Source organism: Coregonus clupeaformis, chromosome 7 (assembly GCF_020615455.1).
Source record: "Coregonus clupeaformis isolate EN_2021a chromosome 7, ASM2061545v1, whole genome shotgun sequence".
NCBI lineage: Eukaryota > Metazoa > Chordata > Actinopteri > Salmoniformes > Salmonidae > Coregonus > Coregonus clupeaformis.
In genome coordinates, this window is record NC_059198.1 from 29,429,051 (window position 1) to 29,445,252 (window position 16,202).

A 16,202-nucleotide genomic window follows, 5' to 3' on the forward strand; every position below is an offset into this window, starting at 1 on the left:
AGCCACTCTCTCTTTTCTCTTGACCCTTTCTCTCTCTCTCTCTCACATTCTGCCTCACTCGATCTCTCTCATCCCCTCTGCTCCTCCTCCTCCTCCACACTCACCATAGCTCCATCTTTGCCGCAGGGCTTTAGCTGTCAAAGTGCAGTCAGTCAAATTAATCAAATTAATATGCACATAAACACACTCATATACACATATGTGTAAACATTTGCACAAATTAGTTTATAAGCTGTATGACCAAGCATCTGCACATACATGGGCCCTATCAATCCATCCATCCACCAAGCAGCAGGGATCACAGCAGTATGCATCCTCCCTCTGTGGTTGAACTGATACACTCACTGCTTCTGTTTGGTAGCTGTCTGGATGCTACTCACATTATTCCTGGTGGATCCAATGCTGTCCGCAGGCTAGCAGGCAATCACGGATGCTGTTGGCCGCAATATCTCCCATAAAACCTCAACTGGGTCTCAGTTGTTGTTTTTTAAGCTGCTGCGTGTTTAATATGATTTACTCAATATGATCATTTTGCGAGCCTTCAGTTTCAAATGGTTTTCAAGAACGTTGCAAGAATATAATTCTGCACTTCAAATGTGCTTTGGCTGTTTTCTCTAGGGTGTGTGTTTTTAGGAGATAATCAATACTTGTGTATTTAGGCTATCTCAAAAATCCAGACTGGATATTTGTGAATAACACTTCATACAAATACACATCCACACACATCCACATAAATATACACACATATACACACATACATATTACATACACATCAAAGGTACACATATACACACATACATAATACTCACATTCTATGCATCCATACTCTCTTCCCCCATCCATCCACTCACCCATCCACACACAAACGCAAAGCAGAGAGTGGTAATGCATGTTATATTTTATGTAGACATTTTTACTGCAGGGCCAATGTCATAGCTGCATGTGATTCCATGGACAACGGCATTGTACCTTCCCTTCTTCTCTACCAATAAAACAATATAAATAGAGCGAAGCTCCCCTGCCACTAGAGCCAAAACAGCTGGTTAGGTTGTCAACGGCTTGATGAATAAGCGATAAATTAAATATTTGCTTAAGTAATAGCGAGTGAGATGGTGTACATTTGTCAGTGTTTACGTACGTCCAAAATGTGTAGTGGTGTTCTAATGAGGCGAGGATCATTTATTACACAGTAGTATTTTAGGTAATTAATTGTACTGTTTTAAAATGTTTCTTTGATTATTTGACTTTAGTATCATTATATTACACAGTAGTATTTTAGGTAATTAATTGTACTGTTTTAAAATGTTTCTTTGATTATTTGACTTTAGTATCATTATAGTGCTCCATAGGGGTAACATTGCCTATAGAACATACTGTACAGTACATATTCATCTCTCTGGTGTGCGGAATAGGCCTATTGAACGTTTTTCAATTGCTACATTTTCATTGAAAGCTAACGTTTTCTTTTTTACACGACACTCAGAGATACAACATTAGAATGCATGCTTCCTGCCTAGCATTGTATCGCCATGAATATAATGAAAGAACTACTTGAAAAGGCGTGTTACAGTCCACGAGCGGAGAACCCCACGGCTAGCTTTGTGGTCGCTAAAAGTTTCATTGTGTCACGAGTCGCTGGCATGCATCTTCAACGCCATACAACACTCCTTCAGTAGCCTCCAACTGCTCTTAAACACTAGTAAAACTAAATGCATGCTCTTCAATCGAACGCTGCTGGCACCCGCCCACCCGACTAGAATCACTACTCTCGACGGGTCTGACCTAGAGTATGTGGACAACTACAAATACCTAGGTGTCTGGTTAGACTGTAAACTCTCCTTCCAGACTCACATTAAGAATCTCCAATCCAAATGTAATCCAGAATCGGCTTCCTATTTCGCAACAAAGCCTCCTTCACTCATGCTGCCAAACATGCCCTCGTAAAACTGACTATCCTACCGATCCTTGACTTCGGCGATGTCATTTACAAAATAGCCTCCAACACTCTACTCAGCAAATTGGATGTAGTCTATCACAGTGCCATCCGTTTTGTCTCCAAAGCCCCATACACTACCCACCACTGTGACCTGTACGCTCTTGTTGGCTGGTCCTCATTACATGTTCATCGTCAAACCTACTAGCTCCAGGCCATCTATAAATCACTGCTAGGCAAATCCCTGCCTTATCTTAGCTCATTGGTCACCATAGCAACACCCACCCGTAGTATGCGCTCCAGCAGGTATATCTCACTGGTCATCCCCAAAGCCAACACCTCCTTTGGCCGCCATTCCTTCCAGTTCTCTGCTGCCAATAATAATAATATGCCATTTAGCAGACGCTTTTATCCAAAGCGACTTACAGTCATGCGTGCATACATTTTTTTGTGTATGGGTGGTCCCGGGGATCGAACCCACTACCTTGGCGTTACAAGCGCCGTGCTCTACCAGCTGAGCTACAGAGGACCACATTCCAATGACTGGAATGAATTGCAAAAATCTCTGAAGCTGGAGACTCTTATCTCCCTCACTAACTTTAAGCATCAGTTGTCAGAGCACCTTACCGATCACTGCACCTGTACACAGCCCATCTGAAATTAGCCCACCCAACTACCTCATCCCCATATTGTTATTTATTTTGCTCATTTGCACCCCAGTATCTCTATTTGCACATAATCTCTTGCACATCTATCATTCCAGTGTTAATACTAATTGTAATTATTTTGCACTATAGCCTATTTATTGCCTTACCTCCATAACTTGCTACATTTGCTCACACTGTATATATATTTTCTGTTGTATTTTTTGACTTTATGTTTTGTTTTACCCCATAAGTAACTCTGTGTTGTTGTTTTTATCACACTGCTTTGCTTTATCTTGGCCAGGTCGCAGTTGTAAATGAGAACTTGTTCTCAACTGGCTTACCTGGTTAAATAAAGGTGAAATAAAAATAAATAAAATAAAAATCTGGATGGGGCTGGCTGCTTAAAGGGGGTGAGTGGGACACAGTTTGGGCTTCTTCATGTGGGTTACCCAGTTGAAATGCGATGATGTATGTCTTTGGATCACATGCAGAGGACACACTCTTTTAACTAGGGCAACTGTTTAGATCCCTCAACAGTTTAGAACCGTGTACTGTTCTATATTCTATAGCCAGAATTACTGAGGCTTACATGACAGGTGTATCAGGCCTGCCCTACATTGCTCAGAGCAACACACCAGCATTTCCCTGTGGTGCCCTATCTCTCAGATGTGCAATGTCTTATGTACTGCTCTGTACACTATGATGTCGCATTCACACCCAGCAATTAATGTGTTTTAGAATGTTCTGGTATATCTGAAGGGAGGGGAATGGTGGAAGTACTGTGCATCCATTACATTGCTATCAAATCCTTTTAGCTGCTTGTTGTAACTCAGTGTAGAATAGTGTGTACAATGAAGAATAGGTTGTCTGGAGTTAGCTTTAGTTATAGCCTCTACATTAGCTATAGGCCCTACGTAACATTAGATTAAATATCATTTGGTTCAAACCCTGATTAGCTAGTCTAGCCATTTAGCCTGTCCAGTGTAATCTGAATGCTAGCCTGATGGTTTGTTTAGTCTAGCTGTTACAACAATCCATTGCCACAAGCAAGCGAGCGGTACACTGGGTAGGTACATTGGTTATACTAACCTGTGTATGAAGACTGCATTTCTGTGGATTGTAATGGAACCCCATCTGATTCCACCAACCATGTCCAACCGTATTCAACCATATCTTACCTCACAGCATCTTTTGATGCCTATTCTCTGCTAAATAATTAGCATTTATTATTCCTCAAAAACCTTTCAAACAAACCAGTGTCTACATTGTACCATTGTTGTCCATATTAATTTTAATACTACATTGATCTATCTAGTACCAGTTGTAACACAATCTACTGATTTTAATTAATTATATAGATTCTGTTGCTGATGTTACTGCAGCAAACCTCTCTCAAACCTTATCTCTGCAGCCCAGACATGTTATGCACTATTGTAGTCACATTCCTATCGTCAGTTGAATTCCACCTAAACGCCATTCCATTAAACATAGTCCTAGCAGATTTACCTGCTCATATATGCAACTTTTCATACCTACCTAAGTACCTGCTCTCTCTCCTTACCGATATCTGTTGTCGTGGAATGTTTTGCCCCTTAGCCCCTTTTTTCCTTAGTATGCGCATGCCTCTCATATTGAAGACATGAGCTGTAAACTAGCTTATCTGCCCATTGGCAAGCAAGGGCTAGAGAGGCTGCCATTCCCCCGTCGGGTGAAAGCGGATGCAGGTGGAGTGCTGGGAGGGGTAGAGGAACAGAACAGACAAATATAGCTACAGTGTGTAGACAACACACACAAACGTGGAAATTAAAAAATGCTGACGAGGTCAAGATGAGATATCTGTAGCCTATCCGACATAGCTGCAGCTTGTAATGAGGATCCCCTCAGAGGCATCTGTCAACAGAGCTAGCGGTGAGTTAGCATTAGGCCTGCTGCTCATTTCACTACACATTTTAATACACAAGTTGACTGCTTTCTGTCTGACTTTAGGTAGGCGCCAATAGTAATGATTGCAGATTATATCTACCTTGTAGTGACACCAGGGGGTGAATGAGGTACATATGCTACTCACATCGTAACATAATACTTCTGCATAACATTTGCCATATTTAATTAATAATTGTTACGGGTTCCAACAGAGGTGCTGCCTGACCTCGAGTCATGAAGGGCTGCAGTGGCTGCTGGCTTTCATTCTTGCTTTTTTAAATCAGTGGCTGATTTAAACCTGGCTTTCTAGGTGTGTGGACTCTCTGGGCAATCAGTGACATTAACTGATCAATTAGGGGCAAGGGAGAAATGGAAAACCAGCAGCACTGCAGTCCTAGAGGACTGTTCTACACCCCTGGGTGAAAAGCATGATTGGTATCCTCCTCTTTTCTTGGCTAAACACATAGTACAAAGCCACCACGTATGGACGCACACAAACAATGCATAGTGGTGTAGGGTGATAGCTAGCAAACAAATGTAGCTATTCAAGCGGAGCTATTTATAGCTGTATTGATTTAGCAGGGGTCTGTGTTAGTGTATAGGTAAGATGTTAATGTGATAAGAGATAGTGGAAAGACTCCAAATTGTAATACAACACTGACATTGTGAAATACGAGAAGACATTGCCTCTCTGAAGAGGTCAGCTATCTTGGATATTCTGAATACCTTTGTTATCTGACTCTTTTACAATCAAAGCTACTTGTCATATTAGATTTTTCTACGATCACAATTTATCTTTTTAAAGTCCGGAAATATATATTTCTCATTTAATCTCTGTCACATATCAGAATTAAGGTGCATTTATCCATTTATGTGTGTTTGCCTTTTCAAATAAAGCCAACATGCCTTTGTGTGATGCTGCACGTGGATCTGCATATGCATATTTGTTTGTGGCTTACCATATACATGAAATGGCACGTTTTTTTTAGTTTAAAAATATTAACCTTTTGAGCAGTAGGTAGGCGTAGGCTATATGCTTAGGATTTAACATTGATACCTCTTACAACATCATGCTTGTATCTATATCATATAAGCCCAGTGTCACGATCGTCATAATGATTGGACCAAGGCGCAGCGTGATATGCGTACATCTCTTTTTAATAGTGTACTAGCAACACAATACAAAATACAAAAACAACAAAACGAAACGTAAAGTCCTCGGTTAACAAACACAAACCTACACGGAACAAGATCCCACAAAACACAAGTGCACAACAGGCTGCCTAAGTATGGTTCCCAATCAGAGACAACAAGCAACAGCTGATACACGTTGCCTCTGATTGAGAACCACCCCGGCCAACATAGAAACACATAACCTAGAACAGAACATAGAAAACGAAACATAGACACTACACAAAGAAACTAACACCCTGGCTCAACATACAAGAGTCCCCAGAGCCAGGGCGTGACACCCAGCTAAGATTGTGTGCATCTGTGCAGTGTGACAGTCAGGCAGCCATGGAGATGGTGGGCTGGGCAATATGCAGCAGAAGCTGTTCTCTCATTCCATGAATAATACATAGAAAATGGACAGAATATTTCAGCTCTGGGAAGGAGGAAATCTGAGCAGTTGATCATGAACAAACCTTTGGGGTTCCCTGAAAGTAATGGTAGAGTTTTTGGTAGTTTCAACATGGATTAAAATTTTAAATCTGCATCAGTTATCTTAATTGGAAATTATCTAGGAATAGGCCACTATCTCATATCAAATTAATTATTTACTTGCAACACTGCGGTTATATCACAAGCATAGTATATTACTATGTCTGCTGTATGATTTTTATTTGCTACTTTACACCTATAAAAACATCTAACGCATTATCCAGATTGGTGGTATCTGAAGGCCTATTATAATCAATACTTTGATTGATTGTCTTTTTTAACCTCACCCTTTTACAATGAAAGCTTGGAGGACAACACAATGCATGTATGACCACAGTCACTTGATTGTACACAATCAGTCGTTTCATATCTTACTCCAACATGCTCCAGTCCTAGGCCTTTTGAATGAAACGGACCACACAGATGAACCACAGTTCCAGATCTGTAGCCTTTGATAAAAACCAAGGGAACCTAAACTGATTCAGGCGTGTCTGTCAGAATCGTTGTTCTCAGTGGAAGCCTGTCGGTTGTTTATTCTGATTGAACATTCTATATATCTTTCTCTTTGATGATCGTATGGGGATGTGAAACCAATTACTCATTTGTGCAACATGTAATTTAAGCAAATAATCACAGCAATTATATTTTGTAAAGCTATGGCCATTTAAATGGAGCTGGTACTAAATGCTTCAGAAAATAATTGCAAGAAATTGATAAGAATATGGTAGGTTATTGATATTGCCTGTGTGAATGTTAGCACGAATGTGAGTCACCACTCATTAGCCTGAAAGCTACTGTGAAAACTCAACACATTATATTCTCTATTTTGTGCTTAAATGCAGTAAAAAAAAAAATCAGAAGAGTATTTAATTGACAAAAAATCAATACAAAGAGGTAAGATGAAAAAACAAAACAACAGCTAAATGTCCTCCAAGAACTGCAGCGAGTATCAATGTCAAAGCTCCATGCACTGAAGTCATATTAATCCTTTGTCACACACTCCATATACACTAGCATCACATTACATTGGACAGTGAGTGATCCAACCAGGAACTGTCTCTCATCATACTATACAAGGCAGAGTGGGTGACTGTCATCCGAGGGCACAGAGGGCAGGAACATGAACTGCTCAGCCTCAAGGTGGAGCTAGCTAGTTAGAGGTGGGGACTGGAGGGAAATGTTTCAAACCAAGGCAAAGCCAGCCCCAACAGCTGGAGACATAGTTCACTGTCCGTTACAATCAGGGAGCCAGCGCTCAAGTTCAACACCCAGCAACTCGACTAGGCCTCCCAACGCATCCAGCATCTTCCTTTTCCCTCCCATATGCGCCTATGAAAAAACATTTTCTCCCCGACAAACTTGTCTGCTGCTGTATCTTTTGGCATGAGATGCGATTTAGAGGACTTAACTCTCCTGTCTTTGTCCGGCCAGAAGACATACAAGAACAATGGAGAGTGAAGGGAAAAGGTTGACTAGAGTGTGCCCAAGTAGAGGGCTGCCATTTTGTACATTTCTCTGTTTGCCAATAGTTGTAGATAGCTGTCCACTAGCTGTGTTTATGACTAAGCTGTTCAGCAATGACTGTTCTTGTGTTGTGGACTTAGTAGACGACACTGTAGAGGTCTTGTCGATTTGTTGTTTTTACCCAGGTGAAATGGATTTGTCAACCCCTCTCCCCCTCACAATGTGACTCAACATGGCTGCCATTAGGTCACAAAAACACTCTAGGGGCTAGATTCAATCCGTAGCGCTGAAGTTCAGCGTTATAGCGTGATTTAAATGTAAAGGTAATTTCCGATTGAGCCAACATATGTAGCATTTACCGTGAATGCAGTCTCCGCTAACGCGGGAACATTGCCTTTAAATGTCTATCGCGCTATAGCGCAGCTCTTCAGCACTATGGATTAAATAGAGCCCTAGATCTAACTGCTGCTTGCTGTTATTGCTTGTCTGTTAATTGAACATAAATACTATGCCCTTCTCTGGCGCAAATAGGCAAAATACCCATCAAGCTGTTGCCTAAACAGTTAATCAATTTGACCATTGTCAGAACGGCGACAGTGAAATGCGGTAGGCGAAGTCACACGCAGGACACAGAGCTACAGGAAACCATACTTTAATAACAGTCGCCAGTGAAAATAAACAGTCTCCAAAACAACGGAGAAAACTACCAACCCGCACACTGCCGATGACACAAACAATAACACACAAAACACAATGCACGACAGAGGGTTAAATAGGGAATACAATACAACATAATGGGGAACAGGTGTACACAATCAGACCCAACAAGTCAAACACCGAAACATAGATCGGTGGCAGCTAGTACTCCGGGGACGACGAACGCCGAAGCCTGCCCGAGCAGGGAGGAGGAGCAGCCTCGGCTGAATCCGTGACAACCATACACCAAACACACGGTGATCTATCTCAGGCCTATCTATTGCCTGGTGTCACCTTTTTCATTGGGTGTATAATTTGTATTGCCCATAATATCCTCAACAGAATGAGCTGTGTGCTGCCCCATGGCAGACGGCCCACGCTCCACCTTGCCAACACTGCACACCTCAGGCCCTCTCAATGGGCCTCTGGCAATTCATCAATGCCAAGCGCGACAAGAAGGACACATCTTTATTATTTTAGCGCAAATGTAAGTTGTTCCATCGATTCTGCTGCTTTTTCAACACCTTCGTACAGAGCCTCTCTTTCTCACTGTCTCTTAGTCATTGACCCCGTTGAGGTCAGTTCACACAGCCCGCATCGCTCTAAGTCGAGGAGCGTTTGTGTAAGGGTTTGTGTAAGACGCTGAAGGTCACTCCTTTCACTCCCTTCAAGGGTCACTCCCTTCATATCATTAACTGTTTGAAAGGCTTTTTTGTGGCTTTATCTAAAATGGCTGCCATGCATTTCACCAAGCAGTATGGATACAAGCGTTTCCCTTTTTATTCTCTGCCCCTTACCCTTCCATCCTTACCCCTTACCCTTCCAACAGTTAGGAGAGATCTACAGCCAAGTGTGGTACTGTGTTATCTGCGGTTTGCACAGGTCACAAATACGCAATCAACAATAAATAGCAATATGCCAGTGTAGTGCATGGGGGACTGATGTTGTGTTTCACTTGTTCTGTTTCAGGCTAAGGACAGCGATGATGATGAAGAAGTTGTCCAGGTTGACCGGGATCACTTCATGGATGAGTTCTTCGAACAGGTCAGTGCAACAAAACAACTGTAATATTAGAAATTAGAAATATCCTAATAACCATTATTACAAACTTAACCTGGTAGTTCCTGTATGCACACATCTACAGGTCATATTTAATAAAAGGGGGCAAAATGGCTAATTAAGGTCTATGCATAATGTCATAATTGGCAATTAACTGGTAGCCTTATAAGTGCCATATCTCTAAAGTTAAGTTATTACTGTTTTATATGTTACCTATTTACTAGTGTTTCCAAGTGCAGTGTATTAATGCTATATCATTATGGGGGGAAAACAGGTCACATAATGTAAAAACAAGAAAAGAAAATAGACCTACATTACCTCCAGGTCATGCTCCTTTCAGCTTTATCTTTCAAAATTGAAAGTGCTTAAGCATAATTTATTTCAACATCCTAAACAACAAGGACACACAACATGCTATGAGAGGAAAAGGAGGAGGGGAAGGATATGCAAATAGAGCAACATTATGTTTGGTGTTTTATGGATGTAACAGCTTTTAAGTCCCTCCCCCTGTGTTTTTTGTGATTTGTTTTGCCTAAAATGCCAAAATTGAGTGACCTTACTCTTCTTCCTACCATAATAATACTGCAGTGAATCCATCAACTCTATCAGTGGAGGTATATTTTATACTTTGGAGATGCTGCCAGAACTCTTTATCGCTAAGTGTTAAGTCTTAACGAAGACATTAACACCCTAGATGTCTGACAATATGGCTATAGAATGTCCCAGCATTTATGGGAGTACAGACAATCTGTGGCTTAAAATTTCCAGCAGTCTATTTATTTGTGTAAGACGCTCAGAACGCGGCCTCCATTTTTTACACAGAGGAATTAATTTCTCTCTTTGAAAAGGCTTTTAAAGCAAAAACCTTGAACCCAGTTATCTGCAACACAGCACCAAGAATCGCAAACAAAATCCCCAACTCTGGTCCTTGTCTTTTGATCAGCATCTTATCAAGCCTTGTAGACTAGTTGAGCAGACTCTCAATTGGCTAGGAATCGATCAAATTAGCGGCAGGAAGCGAGAGGAGAGAGAACCAGTAGACACTGTTGGTGGGGCCCTGAGGGGCTAGCTGGGATTGAGGACACCTGCCTTTGAAGAGCTCTGCTGCTGCAGGCAGGGTGTAGTCATTAAGCCTGGCTTAGCTGTGCTCCTCACTACCTTATGGGCCGTGGCTCAACTCCTCCGTCCTAATGAAAACGAATCTGTCTGCTTTACAAAGCTCTCTTCTAAAACTATTAAGTGAACACTATAGGGGAAGGGGAATTGGCTCAATCTAGGCTAAACAATGACTCACTATAAAGCATGAGTTGATTCAGTATGCCTTAGCTTCGTTGAGGAAGTAGCTCACAAGCCATTGTCATTGAACTCTCTGTCCCCTAGGAAGAACAATAGGAATAGCTATTAATAATGGAGTAGAGAATGAATAGGAATGGAGAGCACATATACAGTGGGGAAAAAAAGTATTTAGTCAGCCACCAATTGTGCAAGTTCTCCCACTTAAAAAGATGAGAGAGGCCTGTAATTTTCATCATAGGTACACGTCAACTATGACAGACAAATTGAGAATTATTTTTCCAGAAAATCACATTGTAGGATTTTTAATGAATTTATTTGCAAATTATGGTGGAAAATAAGTATTTGGTCACCTACAAACAAGCAAGATTTCTGGCTCTCACAGACCTGTAACTTCTTCTTGAAGAGGCTCCTCTGTCCTCCACTCGTTACCTGTATTAATGGCACCTGTTTTAACTTGTTATCAGTATAAAATACACCTGTCCACAACCTCAAACAGTCACACTCCAAACTCCACTATGGCCAAGACCAAAGAGCTGTCAAAGGACACCAGAAACAAAATTGTAGACCTGCACCAGGCTGGGAAGACTGAATCTGCAATAGGTAAGCAGCTTGGTTTGAAGAAATCAACTGTGGGAGCAATTATTAGGAAATGGAAGACATACAAGACCACTGATAATCTCCCTCGATCTGGGGCTCCACGCAAGATCTCACCCCGTGGGGTCAAAATGATCACAAGAACGGTGAGCAAAAATCCCAGAACCACACGGGGGGACCTAGTGAATGACCTGCAGAGAGCTGGGACCAAAGTAACAAAGCCTACCATCAGTAACACACTACGCCGCCAGGGACTCAAATCCTGCAGTGCCAGACGTGTCCCCCTGCTTAAGCCAGTACATGTCCAGGCCCGTCTGAAGTTTGCTAGAGTGCACTTGGATGATCCAGAAGAGGATTGGGAGAATGTCATATGGTCAGATGAAACCAAAATATATATTTTTGGTAAAAACTCAACTTGTCGTGTTTGGAGGACAAAGAATGCTGAGTTGCATCCAAAGAACACCATACCTACTGTGAAGCATGGGGGTGGAAACATCATGCTTTGGGGCTGTTTTTCTGCAAAGGGACCAGGACGACTGACCCGTGTAAAGTAAAGAATGAATGGGGCCATGTATCGTGAGATTTTGAGTGAAAACCTCCTTCCATCAGCAAGGGCATTGAAGATGAAACGTGGCTGGGTCTTTCAGCATGACAATGATCCCAAACACACCGCCCGGGCAACGAAGGAGTGGCTTCGTAAGAAGCATTTCAAGGTCCTGGAATGGCCTAGCCAGTCTCCAGATCTCAACCCCATAGAAAATCTTTGGAGGGGAGTTGAAAGTCCGTGTTGCCCAGCGACAGCCCCAAAACATCACTGCTCTAGAGGAGATCTGCATGGAGGAATGGGCCAAAATACCAGCAACAGTGTGTGAAAACCTTGTGAAGACTTACAGAAAACGTTTGACCTGTGTCATTGCCAACAAAGGGTATATAACAAAGTATTGAGAAACTTTTGTTATTGACCAAATACTTATTTTCCACCATAATTTGCAAATAAATTCATAAAAAATCCTACAATGTGATTTTCTGGAGAAAAAAAATCTCATTTTGTCTGTCATAGTTGACGTGTACCTATGATAAAAATTACAGGCCTCTCTCATCTTTTTAAGTGGGAGAACTTGCACAATTGGTGGCTGACTAAATACTTTTTTTCCCCACTGTATACTGATATCCATACAGTCAATGCAAAAGTATCCGCATATACACAAACAGTGCCAAGAAAAGGGGCACTTGTTCTGCCTTTGACACGTCTGTATTGGGATTTGGATTACATAACACATTCAGATGGATTGGTGGAATGAATACAGAATGTGTGGTTAGGCTGCTGAGTCTGACTTTGCACAGGCTTTCAGGGGATAGTCAGAAGTTCTTGGAAATGTATTATCTGCAGGGACGTCTGCACATTCTGTGGGGTTGGAGGAGTTTGAACACCCACCATTAAAACAGCGACCATCTTGTATCATACAAATGTTAGATAGAGGTATTGATCCACGACACTTGACGAGATATAGCTAATAATGTAATAAGGTATTAGAGAATGTATGTAAACATGTCTCGCTGTGAAAACCATTTAAGCTAAATAACATACAATTCCCCCACCGATGGCGAAGAATCAAGCCTCCAAACCCTAAAACCAGCAGAGATTATAATTATCAGTCAATAATTGACTTATGTGGTCCAATGGAGATTCCCCTGCTCTCCCACCCATCAAAAAGTGTTTCCATTGGGTCGTCATGTCAGTCGATGATTGACTGTGTAAGGTAATCCTGTCCATGATGAGGTTCAGAGGCCTCAGCTCTACCACGCTGTACGCACATCCTCTCCATGGGTGGCTGTGGTTGGTAGATTCCATAGAAATATAATTACTAGAACGGGAAAGCCTCTTAGACCACGGCTAATTAAAGAGTATAAGAATTAAGCCCTCATGTATGTTGCCTCTGCCCCCTTCCTCTCACTCCCTGTGCAGGTGGAAGAGATCCGAGTCTGTATAGATAAGCTGTCAGAAGATGTGGAGCAGGTCAAGAAGCAGCATAGCGCCATCCTGGCAGCGCCCAACCCTGACGAAAGTAAGTCTTGGTGGCCACGAGCCACATCCATGAGCCCGAATGGATACTTTTACGACGGGGCCCAATTCCATACCAGTTCCACACTGCTTTCCCTCAGTCCTTATGAACTCCACCTTGCAGCACTGACAGGACTGGATAGGTAGAAGTGATATGCCGGAAAATGTCATATTGCTCTCCTGTTTACTATCTGTATCAAATCCTTTCAGGTCTTTGGGAGGGGGAGTCAGTAAGAGCCTGAAGATAACGGAGACATTTACATTTACATTTAAGTCATTTAGCAGACGCTTTTATCCAGAGCGATTTACAAATTGGAGACAGATTGGTTTAAGTGTGTGTGTGACCCTGGCCATATACCTGTGGGAGATACTCCACCCACGCACCCAGTGAATGTGACCCCACCCACGCATCTCTTACTGAGTCACACCCGGCCCACGAACACAGAACCGGCCAACACACACACACACACACACACACACACACATGACTGAAATAATTATTTTGCAAGGGTGGGACTCCACCCACTGGTTGACAAGGGTTCACCACCACACTCACTGAATACTCAATGAAACATTTTTGTTGTGTTTATTGTGACAATACTGTCACTATTATAACACATTTTAATCTTACGGTCAATAAAGACAACACACACATTTGCCCTAACATGAAATGAAGTTGTTTCAAGGCAGGCTTTTAAAAAAGAAGAGCACTAAAGTATTACCAATCATAGCACTTATGAGTATGGTATAAAACAGACATGAAGATGTGTGTAAATATTTAAATAATATGGTATTTTCTCCAATAATTTGATTGAAATCAAATCCTGTTAACTTTCAACCACTGCTTTTAGGCCCTGATGACTGTCTGGCGTTTTGTCAAAACCCCAATAGGGCCCAAAATATGCCACAATCAATCAGTCAAGAACGCACAATGAAAGACGTTTCAGAAAATGGCCCCTTCATTGTTTCCGTGCTGCTATAGGGCCGTGCGGTTGTTAGGCGATGAGTGTAGTATGATCTTTAGAGTTCACAGTGATCCAGGCTGCTAGTGACTCAACTGGAGTGGATGAATGTTTCATTGCTAATGTTAGGCCTTGTCAGACAACCTCTAGTCTGGGTTAACCCAGAGTCTCAGGGCAGGCAGTGGCACGATACCTACTGTACCCTCATCACGGAATCCTTCAGATTTCACACGTTCACATCCCTTTTATTTCACAATCACTTTTACTGTAGCTCCTCAATGTGTTTTTGCATGCAATTATTTTGCCTTATGATTTCAATATTTGATTTGAATTTCTACATGTGCATTTTATGTTATGTTATGTTGTTGGACTGTTTCTGTCTTTTTCTGTTTGTCTTTCGTTCCTTTTCTTCCCTCTTTCCCCCCCTTTTTTTTATTGTCATACATGCTTCATGAAGGACTTGCTCCAGGGGACTAGTTGTCGGAGTTCAGTTTTTGTGAGTGAGCTAACTGGTTACTAGTTATCTACCCAGGTAGTTTAACTAGTAAGTATGTGGTTGCTATGCTATGTGTGTGTATGTTGTCTGATTTCTTTATGTGATAAATGTGGGGAATCTGGTCATTTGGGACATTTCTTTGTGACTAAAGTGTCTGAGTAGCAAGATCATTGCTTACATATATTCACATCAAAGTCATATATTTAGATTCACTGTAATTATTGATTATATTAAATATTCCAACTCAGACAGTATGTATGTTGTCCCTGCAGAATTGCCGGCATATTTCTGTTTCGGTTCTGTTTTTTATTATATTAATGTATGCTAGCTTAATCTAAAATGTATGTCCTCAAAATGAACCAAATGCTTAAATTTGGCCTCTCCCTATGTCAAGCCATTCCAAATGCTGTTTGGTAGTCAGTGGACGATACAAAATGCATTCCAGTGTACTTCCTTGAGTAATGCATGCTGGGAAGTGTAGTTGCTTACTGAATAAATCTTTGTAGAAAAACCATCTTCAGTTTTCATCAGTTGGAAACCCAATGCTGTAGCCTGTAGTTATTCAGATTGCACTTTGCTATTTTCAAATGAATTGTGAATCGTACAGTGAAGAATCAGTCAAATGGACTTGGCAACGGGACGAAGGGCATCTCCATAATGTATAGTGAAATCCCAAGGAATCACTCCATTTGAGTTGGGCACAGAATTCAATTATCACGTCACACACAGGGTGTACACATGGACAGGGAGCATCCGTCAACAGAAGGCAATACACATCAGCCAAAATATTTATTAAGCTATTTAGTTGTAGTCTATATCCAGTTACATTTACACACATAAAATGCCTTATAGGTAAAGGCCTTATAGAGGGTTTTTATATAGGGTTTTTTGTCAGAGGGCAAAAGCTAAATCTTTCAACTGAAATGGCTTTTTGTTGTAGCCAGCTCTTGTGTTTTGAAATATATATCACGGATGCTAGTCCCAGACTACAGTATTGACCCACAAGGAGATGTCGTTGTGTGCAAATATGAGTTGCCAGTTCAGTGACATAGGACACTTTTTGCTTTTGGATAATCGATAGACAGATAAAATGCAGAGGCATACAGTAGCAACAGGACACCTTAAATACACTAACATTTAGACATGATCACAGAAAAAACAGCACAGGATTCAAAACACAACACAACCCAACAAGCAAGGCCTCCAGTTTTAACCTATTAAGTACCAGACAGGATCTGATTGGTTTGTTGATAGCACCAATCATTTGCCCAGTGACTACAGGTTAATTGGCACTAACTGACTCTAAATATACCCCAATCAAATATAACAAAACTACAATTACTTTCCTTGCTGATACAGTACTTTGAAAGGTAATTGACTTATCTGTGTTGTCTGTATACAAATTACT

The 16,202-nt window shown here is 41.4% G+C and overlaps 1 protein-coding gene across 1 annotated transcript in view; it reads left to right on the forward strand.

Moving 5' to 3' along the window:
* Window positions 1-16,202, forward strand: part of LOC121569646 (syntaxin-1B) — a 65,164-nt gene that overhangs the window by 23,320 nt on the left and 25,642 nt on the right. The window contains exons 2-3 of the mRNA XM_041880783.2: window positions 9,295-9,369; window positions 13,241-13,340. Coding sequence (XP_041736717.1) covers window positions 9,295-9,369; window positions 13,241-13,340 — 175 coding nt within the window. The remainder of the gene's footprint in view (window positions 1-9,294; window positions 9,370-13,240; window positions 13,341-16,202) is intronic.